This window comes from Rhinopithecus bieti, unplaced genomic scaffold, assembly GCF_001698545.2.
Source record: "Rhinopithecus bieti isolate Rb0 unplaced genomic scaffold, ASM169854v2 scaffold_5324, whole genome shotgun sequence".
Taxonomy (NCBI): Eukaryota; Metazoa; Chordata; class Mammalia; order Primates; family Cercopithecidae; genus Rhinopithecus; species Rhinopithecus bieti.
Genome location: NW_016804869.1, coordinates 1057421 through 1077271, shown reverse-complemented (window position 1 = coordinate 1077271; position 19851 = coordinate 1057421). Strand labels below are relative to the sequence as shown.

Sequence of the window (19851 nt, the reverse complement as noted above, 5' to 3'; positions counted from 1 at the left end):
AGAAAGTGTTTGTAAACATTAATGTTAACTTGTAGACATACATTGATTTGAAACAAATCCTTTACTTTAAATAACTTTGATTTTGTGTCTAGAAGATGAAGGAGAACATTAATAGCCGTCACATATGAAGTTTACCTAGTTGAATGTTAGCGCTTCTAAAAATGAATCAATATTCATTACTTTTCCACATTGAAAGATTAAATGAATAAATAATTTCTTGAAACTGAAAATGAAATTCTCAGAAATGTCAAGAAAATCTTTTTTTTTTCTTTTTGAGACGGAGTCTCGCTCTGCCACCCAGGCTGGAGTGCAGTGGCCGGATCTCAGCTCACTGCAAGCTCCGCCTCCTGGGTTTACACCATTCTCCTGCCTCAGCCTCCCAAGTAGCTGGGACTACAGGCGCCCGCCACCTCGCCCAGCTAGTTTTTTGTATTTTTTAGTAGAGATGGGGTTTCACCGTGTTAGCCAGGATGGTCTTGATCTCCTGACCTCGTGATCCGCCCATCTCGGCCTCCCAAAGTGCTGGGATTACAGGCTTGAGCCACCGCTTAGTGTGGTCTCATTTTAAGAAAAATCAAAGAGAGATCATAAAACCATATTATATTAAAAGGCTACTGTTATATAATGTAACCCAATTAATTAGGATCTGCTTAATTTGAAACATGTAACAGAGTAAAGGTAAAATGTGTTTTGCTTCTGGTAACTTGTTTAAAAAACCCCATGTAGTTAATAAGAATAACAATGAGAAGAGGATAAAATTTATCCCAGGAATTGTGTGCTGAAGTATCACGTACTTGTACATAGTTCAGTCCCCAATGCCCCCAAAACTGTATGTGTTCAAGAGGTTTTCTGGAGGGTCTTATGCAGAAGTATGTTCAACTTAAACTGAAGGAAGACATACTCTCACTATCAAAGCTAAAGTTGAAGCATGGGGTGGGGAATGGTCAAAACTTTTCACAGTCTCCAGGTTAAAAAACACACTTTCTCTAGTGTGTGTGCATGTTTTTTTTTTGTTTTTGTTTTTTGGTTCAACCCTAAAGACAGGACTTGTTCAGTGACAGCCACATAAAAGTTAAATGGAGGATTATAGATTAAATGTTACCATTCTAGTGTATCTTTTAATTTGCTCCTATACCAGATCCATAGGAAACTGGATATATATGTCAGAATGTCATGGACAGATTGATGTATCAATGGGTATAGCAATTAAAATGCATTTCCTGAATTGGAAAGTGTAATACATTGCTTTTAGACACAAAGCATAGTATTCACTCATTAAGAATAACCAGGGAGTTAAATTCTAGGGTTTCTGCAGTCTTACTCATGGTATTTGACTGCCTTGGTTCTATAATCGGATTTTAGCAAGCCTATAAAAATACTTAAAATTTTTTTGTTGGTGGTGGTGTGCTTCCAGCATAGATAATGGATAGCTTATGACATTCAGGTTATAGGTCAAATCTGAGGCCTTATTGCACATCCGGGGAAAATTACTTTTTGAGTAACATATAGTACAACCTTCAACTCTTAATAGGGCAGGAGGAGTTCAGATACAAACACTTACACATTCAAAGTGACCAGATTACATATGATTTCTACTTGTTCTGAAATGACTCCATAAATGCAATTTAAAAATTTATTTCTCCACCACAACACACAAAAAATGTAGCAATAAATTCTAACATGTTCAGGTGAAACCATTCCTTTTCACTTGGCTATTCAAAAGATTATTATAACACCTCTAATACATGAAGAAGGTTTGGGAACCTATAACACATTTCCTGTTTGTCTCAATTAAAAGACATTTCAACACACTATACTGACTTTTCCTTATTCCCTTGTAAGTGTAACATAATTAAAAAACAAACTGAGTAAGGTAACTCAATGCAAATTCAATCTGATGTTAGAAGTAAGCTGCATATGAGACTAAATCAGATACAGGAGCTTTTTCTAAAACAGGACTAAACAGTGTTTCAAATCACCTAGAATCAATGATCATGGGACACTGTTGTAGAAATGATGATACTGAGTTAAAAAACATTTTTCTTATGAAAAAATCACAAGTCAGAGCTTGCCACTTATGTTATGCAAGATAAGCTTGATGATGATCTTGTAAATGAATATCGATTTCTGTGCAGATTCCAATATTTCTAATCTATGAGAAACTGTTCTGGGGTTCAAAATGGCCAACTTCAGAATCTTCTTGTGAAGTGGTTGCTTCTCTGAGAAAACAAACAAAATTGCCTCACATGTGAATTGTATCACATTTCTTTGTAAGTCTAACTTTAATACAAGCACAGTTAAAAACCTAAAAACCCTCCAAACCCTATATATGTATTGTTACTGGCTGACCCACAAGGTGGCACCAAAGAGAAAAGTGACAAAAGTGAAGATCACAGGCAAGTTAGATATTACATCAATTCTATTGTGAGAATTAAATTTATTTCATAAAGTGATACCAAATTTTAATATGCCAATAACTCAAAACAGTCATCTTTAGGTTCATTGTTTTTATTTAATAGAGACTGTTCTAGATCCAAAAGTTCCATTCCATCAAGCAGCTGGCTATTTTCAAGAATTAGTAATTGAACTTTTTGTGTAGTTATTTTGGAGGAAAGTTATTTCTCTTTCCAGATACAGACTCCATGATTATTATTTGGTTATAAACTCTGTTTCTCTTTTATCTTTTGTATAGTGCCTAGTGCTTAATGTTGTTAATATAAATGTAAAAAAACAGACCCAACATATTTAACTTTATAATACAAAGCATACTAACATATTTAGATTTAGTATTTGTAATTATAGCATACAAATACATTTTTTAATGACCAAGAAAAAGCCATTTTAGCCAAAGTCTAATTGTTTGAACTTCAGGACTAATTCTTGGATCCCCAAATATATTTTTCACCTAACTTTCAAGGCACCTGGAGAGCAACTTCAGAGCATATATAGGGATGTGAATGGGACAATACTCTCAGGAAAACATGTACAGAGAAAGAAAAAATGATATGATGCTGGTGTAGCCTTGGTGTGTAAACCTGAAATTAAAGTGGTTTCTTATAGTGTCATGAAGGATTCTTATAGTGTCATGTGGTGGAAGAAACTGGTAATTTTCTAGCAAACATCTCTGCATATAAGCAAGGAAAAGGCATAGATCCCCCTCCCCCCAAAGAAGAGCTATTTTTCAGTTCACGATTAAGAAAATGTATTATTTATGTACAGATCTAGTACCTGAAGAAAAAAATCAGAATACATCTTTTCCCGTAGTTTGAAAGTAGGAATTCAGTGAGGTTTTAAAATAAAACAATTGTAATTATTGTTGTATATTTGTTATATACACACATTGTGATCTATTCTCTAACAGAAGGGGTGTTTCTCATGTTAACATGACTGTATCTTTGACCAGAATCCTCACTTAGCAAAACTATATATATTTTATATTATGTTATACATCATTAAAAATAAGAAAACACTGTAGTTCAAAATTAGCTTTTAAATTTTACATACAGCTATATGACCTCAATACTAGTGATATTTCATTATCTAAAAGAAAAATTTCACCATATTTCTTCCAATGTCTCTTCATCAACCCATTTATAATAATCACTTGTTACTCAGATTCAAGAAAATACTGTAATTACCTCATTTAAACAGCTATATTGATAAACATGTATGTAGTAAGCAGAATCTATCTGTAGTAAGCGAAGTTTTTAAATGATAAACAATATTTTATTATTAAATGAAAGAATGGGAAATAAATGATTGGAAGACAGAAAAAAGTACATGGACTAGAAGATACATGTGGATGAAATAAAGCAGATGTCTTTATGTGACTTTACATTAATATTTGTCTATTGTGCCTTTGAAGCAGATACTTTTCATGGTTTGAAATAGGTGAGGCACCATTCAAATTATGTAAATTTGTGCCGTCAAATAAGCCTGGGTTAAATATATATTTTTGGATGCATTGAAGAGGTAAGATTCTTAAAGCATGTAAACTGCTTGTTCTGCAGTATGAAAATAAGCTATAGTCAACTCTTTCAATTACTTAGTTTTCAATCCAGGAGTAATAATGTTGTCGGGTTTTCTTTTTATCATTATCTTACAAAATTATAATTATTTATCTGTTCAGGCAGGGTCATACTAGATTATTCTCTATTCATTTATTCAACAAATACATAGCACTTATCATGTACTAGGCACTGTCCTCTCCAAGGAGAGTATAGACCAGGCATGTTTGCTTCAGTGATACATCCCTAGCATAGTGCCTGGCACTGACTTCATAATTTATGTAGCAAGTATTCATTATGCAATTGGATAGTTCACATTTGGCTTACCTTTCAGGAAGGAGTATGACATAAAGGTTAAGTGTAAAGGTAATGAAATGACCTGCTGGCTTTGAATTATGGCTCTGCCATCTACTAATTAAATGACTCTGGCCAAGATATTTAATCTTTTTTAGCCTCAGTTTCCTGATTTGTCAAGTGGAAGAAATAATAGCATTGACCTGAAGGCAGTGACTTTCATGATTACATAAGACAGAATAAAATGCTTAGACAAATACTTGGCACAAGTTAAGCCCTTGAAAAATCTTAGCGATTATTATTATTTTCATTAACTCTTCCTGCCATATTTATCTGGAAATGTGGATGTGAGCAATTTAAGTTCATGGTAACAATTATAGGAGTATATTCACTACTTCAATTTCTTGAGTGACTAGACAAATTAACTAGTTCAATGGAAACATTTCCGGAACAACACTTAATTTCTATTGTTTGTAGACTTTGGTCTATATTATGTTTGCATGTTTCATGAACAAATTGTAAACATTTCCATGATATAAACTTTGCCTTTTTATAGAGCTTTCTTATAGAAGTCATAAACCAAAGAGACTACAGTGAATGCTAAAGCGTTTTAACCTAGCATTAGAGCCCCTCAAATAATGATATAACTTTCTTGAGATACTAATTCTTTCTTTGGATATAACATGTAATGCTAAAATTGGAAATGATCCTTGAATTATTTGGTCACTCTTTTCCTTACATTTGTTCTCTAGAGATATCCATTTTATGCTGTGAGGCTTGTTCTAGCTTGGTATAAACATACTCAGGAGACTTTTCTGGGACTAATAACACATAGTATTATATTAATAGGTTAGGAAATGTTTCTGTTAAAAACAACTTCAAGTACGAGGCTGCAATGAGCTCTTATCACACCATTGCACTCCAGCCTGGGCGACAGAGTGAGACCTAATCTCTAAAATAAATACAATAAAAGCAAAATAAAAAATGAAAAAAGATAAAACAAATTCATGGTTTCACAGGTTTTATGAGGTAAAAGATATAATCAAATTTAGATGTACATTCCATTTAGATTAATCCTTTTAAATAACAAGTCAGACAATTAACAGTTAAATGAAGGTGTTAATTGTTGTGACAAACTACAGAAATCATGAAATTTCACTATCTCAATTATAGCTAATTTTAAATAATTCTTTCCTCATCTTCAAGATCTTGAGGAATGTTCTGTCTGGAAGGGTAGTTCTTATCTGAAACCCCACAACGTCAACAGATCAGTGGGTCAAATGTTATAAAATTTTGAAAGTTTGCAATATAAAAATATTAATAAACTTGGCAGTAATGTTAATTTCTCTAAATTAAACATTTCATCAAATGATCAGTTTCAAATTTCAAACTGCTGTTTTGCTATTGCCACATGGCGGCACCACTTCAGCTGCTAAACAGAAACTTCACCATTCTTTTTTCATATTGGTTTCCAGTTGAGGGAGGTCTTCAGAAACATATCCCTCTCATATGATACATCAGCCTAGTTTTGACTGCCAGATAGTAAGATTTGTTTGCTTCCCCTGTACTTTTTCTAGTACAGTGTGCTTTTATAAAATTTATTTACCCATTATAGTTTTAGTTTTTAATTGAATTTTTTTTTTTGCTTTTCATGAAGATTAATTAAATATTTTTTGAGAACATAAAGAGGGTAGTATATTAGCTTCTGTATATTTTTCACAGAAGTCCAGAGCAGAAAGATACCCCCAAATCTAATTCCTTTACATTAACACATTGAGAAATTGAGTCCATTAAGTAACTGGGTTAGGACAATGGAGGAAGATGAAGGTGATCAGGATCTAGCTCTTTCTCCCGAGCCAAGCTGTTTCTGGACATGAGGTTTTACTCACATGTGGAGAGACTGAGTACCCAAAGACACCTAACTGTGTGCTTCTATATACAAACCAGTGTGAAAAGAAAAGAAAAAAAGGCAGTTAAATTGTAAACAATCAAAGAGTAAGACCCTGAAGCCAATACATTCACCGAAGATAGTTCATTTTGATCATTTCAGGACCAAGGTGTAGATTTTATTTAAAACAACTTCTGTTTGGCCTCATGTATATTAAATACAAAAAATTTTTACTTTTACAAGCCCCTGAATCAAATATGGCCACATCATGACTTTAGTGATATTTATTAGCTAAATAAAGTAATCATAAAATTATCCTAACAAATAAACATGTTTCTGAGAGAAGCATCAGGTACTTCGGGAAGTTTAATTTCCCTGTTTACAGCACCACATGGCTCTAGTATTGGCAAAATCAAACCTATCTCGAATCCAGTGACCCATAACACTGAAAGCAACTTTAAAAAGGAATATTAGTAAATTATGTCTTTAATATTTTTCTGAGGTGCACACTCTGAAATTTCACCCCTCCACTTTTGCTTTGAAGGTAGAATGAACATTCTCTAGAAAAATAATATTTAAAAATTATTTTACTAAAGTGCTTGCTTCTTTGGGAAAGTGTGCTATATACTTTTAGAAATTTAGAAAAGAAAACTCACTGAAAACCTTTGTAACACTGATATGAAAGGAGGAAATATTTACCTACTTGATCTTGATAGTAAGTTTTATTATGCTAAGTTACATTTAAGGGGAATCCATGAGCTAGTAAGAAATATTTGAGACTTTCCTTGTAGTAATTTTCAGAAGTACATACACACATTGATAAAATACAAAGAAGAATAGATGGAGGTAAAGAGAAGAAAGAGATAACAGACTGAGACCATGAGTGAGGGAAAGGGGAAAGATGAAGAGAACTGGGTTAAAGGGTACAAACATACAGTAAGACAGAAGGAATCTAGCTGTTCAATGTTTGACAGCAGAATAGGGTGACTATACCTTGCAAAAATGTATTATACTCAGGTGATGTACACTTTAAATACCTTGACTTGATCACTACACAAATAAACATTATGTGTATGTAACAAAATTTCTCATGTATCCCACAAATTTGTACACATTTTTTTAAAAAGGCAAACAGAAAATGCCTTCTTTGAATCTTTTCTTGACTAATGTTTTAGAAAGAGAAAGTCTTAAAGATCCCTTAGTGGGTAACTTCTTCCTTTAGGCAGTGGTTCTTAGACTCCGGGGGGGGGAGGATTCCAGAAGCCTCTGATAAACAAGTGCACTAAATCCATGGCTACTGGATCAGTAATACTGAATTACCAGTTTAAAACCCTAAAGTCAGAGAAGTCTGGTGACCTGCTGAGGATCTCAGGGCTCCTCTTACTTGCTTGCACTATAGTTCCTGATTCTGTGAAAACAAACCAAGGAACCCCAGCTCCTCAACTCTTAAAATGCATATAGCCAGATGCATATGGACAGCAAGAGCACAGACATTTAAAAACAGAGCAGAAAAAAGTAACTTGAACAGAATGTGGCATTTCCCTTGGTCTGTTGCTAACGGCCCACATACAACATGCTTAAAAAATCCCACCCTGGCACTTATTTTCATCATCATTTAAAAATGATTCAAATGGACATTTAGAATGCATGGCATTAAGCATGTATCCCATCTGGGGATAAATGAAAAAGGGCTTCCTCGAGCAGGGCTGTGTTTTTAGTGGTTATCAGGCTAAGGTTAATATGTAATTGGTCTCTTTGGTCAAGCTTTTAAAGCCAAACACAATATTTTAATTGCCTATTTTCAGTACTCCAAAGCCAGAAGCATTAACTGTTTCTTTTTGTAAGAAAATAGCTATGGACATGATTTGTAAAATGCCTTCAAGATTTGAAGACATGAAAGAAACATGTAAAAAGGAATTACCTCATTTTCTTTCTATTATTCACTTTTTAAATTAACCCATAAGCCAATCACACTTTGTTTTATTAAACACTGGAGACTCCTGCTTCTTAGCTGTCACCTCTGGGGTGGCTGTTTTCTGAATATTGTTCCAATTAGAGTTCTTCACACAAAGGCTGAGGGTTGGATATCCTACATACTTATACATACTCTGCACTATAATTTTAAACTCCAATAAACTCAGACAAGAGTCCATAACCAGCCAATGGGCTATGAACCTATTTTGATGCTGCCTGCTGTCAGCAAACTGTCTATTGACAACTATCCTAACAAAGTTTAAACAATGTTCATGGTAACACTGGAAAGCTGCAAGAAAGTAATTATGGCTAGGTGAAATGAAAAACTGACCAATCATGGAATGTATTCGTTCACTGTTTTACTAAGCTCATAGCCCAGCTTTTCTCAATCTCAAGCTTTTGGTCCTGAATGTTAGGACCAAACTGTAGGCATTGTGTTTTAATCATTTCCCCAATCTAAAGATGGAAATTATCCTATGGGGAAAACATCACCTTGCTTTGGCCTTTACTTCCGGAGGATTTTAATGCTTCATTGCTAACCATTATTTTAGTACTGCACACCTGGACACATCGCGCAGTATAATGTAATGTATGCAGTCAGGTTTTGGAGAATTTACTTCAATTTACATACAATCCTCCAAATCCTCTGGCGAGCTTGATGTGAAATCTGACACAGCCACATCTCCCTAGCAGGATCTTCTTTTGCTCTCTATGTTAAAAGCCAAAGGCTCCTAGGATCTCTCCGTGGGGCGCGGTGGGGCTGAGGAGTCAGGAAGAGGGGTGACTGTGGGGCTTGTTGCGCTAAAGATTTACAATGTACTTCTTGCAGGCGGCTCAGCAACCCCCTCTGTGGCTGTGGGTGTCTGGTGTGACAGAGCGGAGAAAAGCTCTCTAATCTCCCAGTGCCTGCCTCTGCCGCTCAGTCGCTCCCCTCCCTCCCGCCTTTCCTGCCTCCTCGCGCGCTCTCTCTCTCCTTTGCCTTTCTCGGGGAGTTTCAGTCCCTCAATGCAGCTGGAGTAGCCCTGGCAATCTAAAACCGGAGCCCGTGTATATACACACACGCACACACGCGCACACACATGCACACGCGCTCGCACATACGCATTTCGGCTCTCCCCCTGGGGATATGGAGCAAACCCAGAGCTTCATCTACCTGAAGGGGATGGCCGGCCGGACACTTCTTTCTCACTTGTCATCTCCGGAGGGCAGAGCAAGACTGGAATGAGGCAGACTCGCTGTCGGGTCTGCAACCTCCTGCCGTTTGCCGCCACCGCCGCTTAAAGTGCCCAGGGTGGAGAAGGCTTTTCCAGGACAGATCTCCGTTGTAGCTTCGCGGCCCTAGGACTTCCTCCTGCTGGTTCACTCTAGTCTCTCCCACCTCGGCCATCCTTTCCTCTCCAGCTGCAGGGTGTATGGCTCGGGTGCCTCCAGTGCTGTGGCCGCCGTCACTGCCGCTGAGAGCACATTCCACCCAGAGGACTGAACGCCGCCGCTGGAGTGGTGGGAGAAAGCGGAAGCCCTAACTTCCCTCTCTACACCCTCGCTCTTCCCACCGCTCCCGTCCTTCTCCCCAGCCGAGGACCGGTTGGAAGGCTCCCGCGGAAAGCGAGGCGAGAGCGCGGCGCAGGGGAGGGAGAGCCGGGAGTCGCAGGCGCGCAGGGGCGGGGGCAGCATGTGCTCCGGCGCCGGGTGCTCGCCCGAGAAGTAGCGCGCCCTGGGCAAGCAAGACGCTTTCCAAGTTGGGCGCGTCCCAGAGCTCGCAGCCCGGCGCCTCGGCAGCCCGTGTCCGGAGTGAGGCGGGGCTGATGGGGGTCGCGAAAGCTGCCGTCGCTTGTGGCCAGAACCCGTCTTAAAAGAACCCGGGCCAGCATCCCCAGTCGCGCGCCCTCGGCCCGCGTGCGCTCTCCGATGCCTGCTCTGGCGGTGGCCCGCGCGGCCAGCCCGCGGGGGGTGCCGGAGGGGGCGGGGGAGGAGGAGGAGGCGGTGTGATGGCCCTGGACGGCGAGCTGGGGGAGCAAGAGGAGGAGAAGAAAAGAAGAAGAAGAAAAGAAGAGGAAGAAGAAGAAGGAGGAGGAGGAGGAGGGGCCGAGAAGAGCAGCTCACCCTTCGCTGCCAGGATGGGGGAAGACGACGCCGCGCTTCGGACTGGCGGCAGGGGGCTCTCCGACCCGTGGGCAGACTCAGTGGGAGTGCGACCCCGCACCACGGAGCGCCACATCGCGGTACACAAGCGGCTTGTGCTAGCCTTCGCCGTGTCCCTCGTGGCACTGCTCGCGGTCACCATGCTCGCCGTGCTGCTCAGCCTGCGCTTCGACGAGTGCGGGGCGAGTGCCACGCCAGGCGCCGAAGGTGGCCCCGCAGGCTTTCCGGAGCGCGGCGGCAACGGGAGCCTCCCCGGATCGGCCCGGCGCAACCACCATGCAGGCGGGGACTCCTTGCAGCCTGATGCGGGTGGGGTGGCCAGTCCGGGGACCCCGTCGGCCCAGCAGCCGTCGGAGGAGGAGCGGGAGCCGTGGCAGCCGTGGACGCAGCTGCGCCTGTCCGGCCACCTGAAGCCACTGCACTACAATCTGATGCTCACCGCCTTCATGGAGAACTTCACCTTCTCCGGGGAGGTCAACGTGGAGATCGCGTGCCGGAACGCCACCCGCTACGTAGTGCTGCACGCTTCCCGAGTGGCGGTGGAGAAAGTGCAGCTGGCTGAGGACAGGGCGTTTGGGGCTGTCCCTGTGGCCGGTTTTTTCCTCTACCCGCAAACCCAGGTCTTAGTGGTGGTGCTGAATAGGACACTGGACGCGCAGAGGAATTACAATCTGAAGATTATCTACAACGCGCTCATCGAGAATGAGCTCCTGGGCTTCTTCCGCAGCTCCTATGTGCTCCACGGGGAGAGAAGGTATGGAGGGAGGCGGTGCCCCGCGCCGCCCCACCCCGCCGCGCGGCTCGAACCTCTGGGCGGCCTGAGACCCCGGGGACCCAGCTGGCTTCCAATACTCCGGAAGCCAGGGGTGGGGGAAGGAAACGAAAGCAGGGTAGGGCAGTCAGAACCCCGGGGTCTCCCAGATGCCTCCAGGTCTCACTTCAGCCAACTCCGCAAACTGACTAGCCGGTGCCAAAAGATGAATGCTGCCCCCTCCTCTAGTCAGGACCTCTCCTCTTCCTGTCAAAGTTCCTTAGCCATCGAAACGCAGGGCCCTTTTTCTGAAGGGTAACTGATAATCTGAGCGATGCCAGAGTGACATGAAAAGCCTGCCAAGTTACTGTCGAGGGAAAATACGTGGCGCTGAAGGCCAAGACAACAGAGCATCCAGGTTAGCTTGTCAGGGCAGGTCAGGGACACACCGTTCTCCACCCCCACGCTCACATGCCCATCTCCCCTGCCTATTAGTAGTCCCCTGCCAGGTGCAGAGCAGAGGATGGGCTTTGGCTGAGTAAACTTTCCCCAAACTTCAAGTTGAGATTCGGAGTGAAAATAGTGGTTTTCAGAGATAGGCTGAGGGGACCGGGACGCGGGTGGAGGTTGCCAAGGTCAGAGCCAGCGATAAGTGACCTCGCGGGCGCTGCCAGCTCTGTGCTGAGGCAGGGAGACTCATGTTGTTTGTTCATGAGTTGCTGCCTCTGGAGATGATTCCAGTGGTCAAGGGTGGGAAAGCTAGTAGTCAGTTTCAAATGTCTTGTTACTATCTTTGGCGCATTTCACATTTGGGTACTTTGGTATTTTTATAAAAAAAAAAATCTGAAAGTCCGTGGAGCTTTTCACCACTTGTTTAGAGCTCAGACTTCATAATCCAATAGAACCGAGTTCGAATCTCTGCTGTTCATCTAACTGTGGTGAAGGTTTGAAGAAGGTAATTAACCTTTTCGTTTTCTAGTGCTTATTGCACACCCATGTACTCAATCCGACAAGAACCCTATGAGGTAGACGCATTATCAGCATTCCCTATTTTACGGGCGGGGAAATGGAGGCACAGGTAGGTCACATAGCTTGACCAAAATCACCAAGAGTGAGCAAAGTACGGATTTAGACCCAGAGAGTTTGGCTCTTGAGCCTAGACTTTTAATTCTAACTTGGGGATACCAATAATAATATTCTACTTGTAGGATTGGTGTAGACATCTGTGAGTGAATGCATTACAAAGTACTACTTACCCCTGTGCCTGGCACATAGAGTATCCACCATAAATGCCAGCTCTCACGAGTGTCTTGTGGCAGTAAGCTCTCAGGTATACTGTTGAATGAATAAGTGATTCTTGTTCTTTGCTCTAACTCCCTCATTGCTAAAATAACTTCGATTAATTAAATGACTATAGGGCAGATGAACAACCAAAGTGAGCTTAAAAATTAAACCAAGAACTTTAGAAGAGGAGGCAGGTTGCAGATCAGTAATGAGGCAGAGCCTCTCCTTTTCTCAGGTGATTCTCACAACAGCAGAAAATGGGCTCAGAGAAGCCCAGGGCCCTGGAGGTGAGCAGGCCTGTCAGTGGAGAGCTAGGACTTGAACTTTGGTTCTCTAATCCCTGGACCAGACAGAGCTTATGGTGTTTGGAAACTCTCAGAAGAAGTTATTGTGTAAGAGGCTGGGGACATTGCAATGTGTTGTGAAAGTAAACAGAAGTTTTATTATTTATAGAGTTCTATGAAGTAACCTCCTATAAATAAAATGCCCAATGCTTTAGTAGTTGTATGATAGTTAAAACCTCCTATAAGTAAATGTACAAATTATTCACTGTCTTACTCCTGACATCAGATATAGATAATTTAAACCCCCTTCTACCACTTCCTCCGACACGTTCTAAAGAATACAAATTAAAAATATTTTTTAAACCCAGAATTATATCAAATTTGGGGGAAAGGCATAGAAAACAAATTTGCATGCTATGTTTAGGAACAAGCTTGTTATGTCAAAATGTCAATAGTGGGAGTTGCATATCATTACTGACACATCTTGCTCTGGTGAAACGAATGCTTTCGACAAATTCCGTTTTTTGAGCCATTCCAAAATATGTTTGGCAGAACTGAGCTTGTTTTGGTCAATGCTTTCAAATTAACAGGACTCTTAAAAAGACCAGATGTTTCTGCTTGACCCGTAACTGATTTCTTGTACCCCTAGTGCATATTTATATTCAAACTCTATCTTGCAGTTTTCCTCAAAGAAGTAAATAACTTGGTTGGAAGTTTAACCTAGTTCACATATAGTTAAACTCATCATCCCAATAGAAATGCAGAACTCAGTGTTTTGAAAATCCCAGGATTGTTTTATTTCTATACAGCATCTTAGAGAAAGTCTTTGTTCCTCATTTTTTTTCCTTCCTCATTATTATTACTAGACTAAATCTCATAATTTCTTGGATGTTTCTACTGGAGTTGATAAAGCAAAAGAAATAAATCTAATAAACCATTTCATAGTTATGTAAACTTTCTATTTATCAAACTTGTTTTGTTACTATAGCCACTTGGAGCATTTTTAAACAGACTCTTATCAGCATCTCAGCTACGGTTGGACTTTTATTGGTGATGATTTTGTCCACAAAATGCAATGTAAATTGGCATTCTAAAACCCACTTTCAAGTAGGACACAGATGCGAACACTGAATTTTCATTAGATTAATGATTAAAAATTTTAGTCTTTAGTTAGATACAATTTTGCCAATTTAATTATAGGATAATTTCTGTGATAAAAACAAATATTTAATCTGATGAGGAAGTCATATTGAGCAAGTTGAAATGCTTAAAAGAACAATACTACAATACAGTTCACTTCTCAGCCTATGTGGAAATACTAACTCATTAAAATCCTATCAGTCTGATTCTTCAACTTGCTTCTCAGAGGCCTGAGCAAAATAATTTTGGTGACAGCAGGGAAATTAGATTCCACTGTGTGCTATATACCTTGGACCTCTGGAAGGTTTTATCCCCTGCTGGGTGTCGTAGGTAGCCTGGCTTTGTACAGCTGGGAAGACTTGCTTTTCCTGATTTCCATACTGTAGTATACAGAGGTTAGAAGACAAGCTCCCCCCCGAAGCCCAAGGTTTCCCAAGTTGAGACAAGTTCTCTACCCTTGGTTCCTACACTTGTTGAATATTGAAAATAAATTCTCTTAAAATCAACATGTTTACACACCAAGAAGTAAATTAGGCAGAATACATACTCACTTTTTCATCAACTAGGTGTGCAGCAGGCAGATAAAAATGGGTGTGTATTTATGCTGTAGTCTTTGACAGGAGAGTATGCTTGCTTAGATTTAGGTAAAATGTTCATTTACCTGAAATAATTGCCACTTTTGGGTAACCAGATGGTGGGCACACCCATGTTCAAAGTAGGGTACCTTAATTTAGATCCAAATGGTTGAATTGAAAGGGAAATATAGCCAAGATAAAGAACATTTTATTCACTTTCAAAAGGGAGACCGGTTTTCTTTGACCAACTTTGACAGGGTCTATAACATGCCAAAGTGAGACGATGTTAAAAATAGGAGGTCCTTTTCTATAAAGGATTGTTTAGAGAGAAACAATAATCTCCAAGTAAAATGGGAAAATAATAGTGGTAGTTCTCAAAGAGAATTGGGACCATCCTTTTGCAAAAATCTAGGGGAAAGAGTGGAGGATTTTATCTCTGGGTAGGCATTTGCTCTACTGTGGTATTTGTGTGATCCGATGCCTTGTAATTTTCTCAGAATGAATTAATACTCATGGTATTTAATACAAACAATCAATTCACTACATTATTTTTAGATTGAAAGCAGCTTCGCTTCTCTCATTCACTCTGGTAAGAAGATAGCTTAACATGAGCAAGTAGGAGTATATCGCTTTTTGTCCCTCTATAGAGGACTGTGAACTGAAAAAATCTTTGAGAACCATTTGTTTCTGTAAAAACTCTTTTCTGATTCCTTAATGGACTTAGCTCATTGTTTTTGTGTCAGGCTCACATAACCATATGGCAAAACTGAGTTCAGTGCTGGATTTTGAACACAATTCAAAATGTTACCAGTAAACTATATCTAGACAATGTTTACTAAAAAAAAAAGCTCTGACCATTTAATAATGACTCACTCAGGGAGAAAATTTATGCAATTGGTGTTTGTCTTGCTGTGTTTCCTGTAGTGCCATTCGATTTGATCACCCTGGATAGTAATCAAATGTACAGTTTTTTTCAAATTATTTTAATTGACATAAAATTATATGTATTTATCATGTGTAACCTAATGTTTTGAAGTATGCATACATTTGGAACATTAGTTAACAAATGCATCACCTCATATAGCTATTTTTGTGGTGAGAATATTTAACATCTACTCTCAGCAGTTTTCAAGAATATAATATATTGTCATTAATTATAGTCACCTTGCTTTACAATAAATCCCTTGAACTTATTCCTCTTATCTAAGTAATTATATATCCTTTGACCAGCAACTCCTCAACTCCATTCTTCCCCTAACCTCTTAGTATCTGGTAAACATCATTCTACTCTCTAATTCAATGAGGTCAACTTTTTTAGATTCCACATATGACTAAGATCATGCCATATTTGTCTTTTTGTGCCTGGCTTATTCACTTACATGAAGTCTTCCAGTTCATCAGTGTTGTCTCAAATGACAGGATTTCCTTCTGTTTGTCTGAATAGTGTTTCCTTAGTGTATGTATACATTTTTTTAATTCATTCATTCATTGATGAACTCTTAGGTTCCTTCTGTATATTGGCTACTGTGAATAATGCTGCAATAAACATATTGCAGATATCTCCTCAACATGATGATTTCTTTTCTTTGGATATATAATCCCCCAGTAGTGGGATTGCCAGATCATGTGGTAGTTCTGTTTTTAATTTTTTGATGAACCTCCATATTGTTTTCCATAATGGCTGTACTAATTTACAGTGTACTCATTTTCACCAACAGTGTACAAGGGTTCTTTTTGCTCCACATCCTTGCTAACAGTTGTTATCTTTTGTCTATTTGATAATAACCATTCTTACAGGTGTGAGTTGACATCTCACTGTGGTTGCATTTCCCTGATGATAAGTGATGTTGAACATTTTTTCATATACCGATTGACCATTTGTATGTCTTATTTTGAGAAATTTTCATTCAGATCTTTTACCCACTTAAAAAAATCAGGTTTTGTTTTTTCTTGCTATTGAATTGTTTGATTTCATTATATATTTTGGTAATTAATCACTTATCGGATGTGCAGATTGCAAATATTTTCTCCCATTCTATAGGTTGTTATTTTACCCTATTGTTTATTTCCTTTGCTGTGCAGAAACGTTTTAGTTTGATGCAATCCCATGTGTCTATTTTTTGCTTTGTTGCCTGTGCAGTTGCCTTTGTTTTTATTTATTCAATGCAACTCCAAACTGAGCCTATCTGCTTTGGATCCCTTTCAAATAAAGATGGACCTGATGCTGGCCTTCCCAGTATTTGTTTGGTTTGCACAGCGTGTTTATTTCTTTAAACTGATTGTTGCCACTGTGTCTGTAGATGGGCTTGAGCAAACAATGCAGGACGATATTTTAGGTGTGCTTGAGGATGGTGACATTTGGTCAATATTATTTACAAAAATAGGACTTACCTCTTTAAGTATGACTTCAAGGAGTGATACAAAAATGGTGAGGAAGAAATGATTTACCTTTAAGGCATAAATATTTTACAGTCTGTAGGGAGGGCATCCCTCCTTCACCCCCATGCTCATCCTCCCAACCCCAGCAATCATAATCTTCATCATCACCATCACCATCATCGTCATTTCTCAATTGTTTGCATGTTCTTTACTTCCTTCCAGGTTTACATTACTGGCCAGCTTCCACCAGGGTTTTTCAAAGTTCATGCCATCCTACTTTCTACTGCAGGAGACTGCATACTTTCTCCCACAGATAGAATTTTACTAGGCAGAATTTTGGAAAATTCAAATGTGAAAAATACTTCCTGCTTTTTCCAGTTTCCTGGACAACCTGAAATGATGCACAAACAGGCACAGCTGTATGGTGGTGGTGGCACTGTGAAGGTAGAATAAGATTGGCAATGTTGTGTGGAGCTGAATAAGGGTGAAGAACCCAGGCTCACCCTTCCTGCCTTCTTTGCCTCCAAGCTTCTGAATGCCTGAGTGGGCCTGACATTTATAGAACTCTGGCCCCAGTTGTACAGGGACAGGGAGAATTAATTCCTCCCAGTGCACACCTATGTGTGTGCTGCAGGATGAAGTTTTGTTTTAATCATTCACGTCTTTCCTCATGACTACACAACTAAAAAAAGAAAAATCAGAGGATAGACAAAGAAAGCAGTTTAAAACTATGGTTGTTGGTTACTTTTTACGTCTTTAAAAAATAAATTATTTTAAAAAATCTTCTATCTTTTAAAAAATAGTCCACTTTTGTTGTGTTGCTGGATGGAAGTGTGTGTTTGTGTGTTTAGTGTGTTCATTCTCTTCCTCCTATGCATGGACTGTGGAACCAGACTGCTTGGCCTCATGTCCTGACTCTGCCACTTATTAGCTTTAAGATCTTGGCCAGGTTTCCTAATTGCTGTGTGTCTAGTGTCCTCCTCTGGAAAGTGGAAATAATGATACTCTATTGTACAGGGTTGTTGTGATGATTACATCAGTAATAAAGCACTTAGAATAGTGTCTGATAATTAGTAAGCACATCTGTGGTTATTAAATATAATTTTACTATTCCATGGCTGGAGATCTGCTACTTGGGCTAGTACCAGGTTGTGTAGGACCAACATTCTTGCTTTGGGGTTTCCCCTTGCTGGCAAAACAGTGGGGAAATGGTCACTGTGGACATTCCTTTGACTGCTGTTTGTTTTTACCGCCTAAGCAGAGTTCAAAAGACAGGGAATGGAAAAAGAAGGTGGGTAGGAAGAAGAGCCTGGTCACCAGAAAAAAGAGAAGGAAAAGAAAGGTTGTGGTATTTCAGCCAGAGAACCTTCCAGCTTGGATCAAATACTGGGAGATGGAGAGGGTTGAGGGAGCAGAAAGACTGAGGGAAACGAGAAACACGCAAGTCTCTGATTACAGCGGTACTCTCTATTAACAGTGAGAATAGCAGGAACCAGAGACTGAAGGGTCAGAAGGGTACCAGTACAGCAAGAAGAAAAGCCCTAAGTACCAAGGGAAAGGCATCTCAATCATTAGATATTGTTCCTAAGACTTTATGTGAGTTTTGACAACAGCAGTACTTTATAATACTTACGTAATATTTTGCCTCTTTCCAATAGAAAAACATGAATCTCAGATGCTAATTTTATTTATTTGTATGAAAACCTAATATTATGACCTGGGAAAGTCATCTTAATGCATTCATAATACCCTTCAACAATGATGATCAAGTACACAGTACTTATTTTTGGTAAGCGTATTTAGTACATAAATGGTGAAACAATTATGAATATTATGCTCTGTTTTTATAACACAATTATTCACATATGCACCACTTCCTACATACATATTGCTGGCATTATTGCCTTATGTTTTTAGTTTACTCCAATGGTTATTTAAAAAAAAATAGACTACACACTTGCTTATAGTATTGAATATTCAGCAGGAGTACTTCTCTTCTGAAATAGCAGAGGTTTAATGACTCATTGAAGTGCATAAAAACACACAGTCTAAACAACGACCCATTTTGGCTTAAAGAATTTTGTCATCGAGTAACAATTTGCATTTTGGATTAACAATTTTAAATGGGACACATGTAACTTCCATGACCTTGTAACAGTCTGCTTACTGCAATCAGTTGAATAGTAACTAGATGTTCCATTGAAACTTTTCTTTAGGTCTTGGAAGTTTTTTTTGCCAATCTTAAACTACTGCTTTATTAGAGAAATTGCAGTTGCTGTAGAAGTAGGTTCAAAATCATTTTCCTCTGTGTTATGCATAGATGTGGTCAAAAAGAAAACCTTTCAAATTACCCATGCTGTTTGTGAGGTTCTCTTGGTTTTGGTGGATTCCACAGTTTAATGTCGTGAATCAATCTTAATACTAACAGTGTTATGCAAATGTTTGTTTCTTCTGCATGTCTTACCTTTATGAAAAGGCAAACTGAAAAATAATGGAGCAGAAATTGTTTTGTATCACATACTGTAATTTGTTGGCAATATCAACCAACATTAATGCATTACTTCTGCTGAATGTTATCATAATGACTTGATACATGTAGCTTGCCTAGTGAACTTCCGCAGAAATAAAAAGAAATCAATTCTCTATATCCTTCAGAGGCAACACGGAGCTTTAAGCCTTCCTTCTTAGCTCAACCAAAATGTCAAATAGACAAGTTGTTAAGAAAATAAAGTAATTTGTTTTAGATAGAAGAGAATTAAAATACATGTATGTTATTCACATTTTTTCCAGTTATGCTAAAATGACATTCTAGGAATCACACTCCCAGAATGTCACTTTTGAAAGTGGAATTTTTTATGGTAATAGACAGATTCATTAAAAGATAAAAATGATTTTGTTTAAGAAAGGAGGAGAATAACAGACAACAAAATACTTATCCCCATTACCTTCTGCCTTTTGCTGTTTTGTTTTACTTTTGCTGCATTTACATATATTTTCATGTCCACATTATATATTGAAATATTTCTATTTTAATTAATTTTATATTTCTTATACTTGGTATTCTGCTTACCACCTCAAACTCACCACAAATTCACTCCAAACTTGTTATTTTTTTCTCAAAATCACCATTGTT

The 19851-nt window shown here is 39.1% G+C and overlaps 2 protein-coding genes across 2 annotated transcripts in view; one reads left to right on the top strand and one right to left on the bottom strand.

The window, feature by feature from the left end:
- Window positions 1-519: 519 nt before the first annotated feature.
- LOC108528756 (uncharacterized) lies at window positions 520-10067 on the bottom strand. Its single transcript, XM_017870741.1, has 2 exons — window positions 9317-10067; window positions 520-2219 (listed from the first exon to the last, which is right to left on the bottom strand). The coding sequence occupies exon 1, from the start codon at window positions 9835-9837 to the stop codon at window positions 9523-9525; it is 315 nt and encodes a 104-aa protein (XP_017726230.1). The 5' UTR covers window positions 9838-10067; the 3' UTR covers window positions 520-2219; window positions 9317-9522.
- The window catches only part of TRHDE (thyrotropin releasing hormone degrading enzyme), a 419741-nt gene continuing 409931 nt past the window's right edge, over window positions 10042-19851 (top strand). Inside the window, exon 1 of the mRNA XM_017870740.1 lies at window positions 10042-11059. Coding sequence (XP_017726229.1) covers window positions 10152-11059 — 908 coding nt within the window. The 5' untranslated portion in view covers window positions 10042-10151. The remainder of the gene's footprint in view (window positions 11060-19851) is intronic.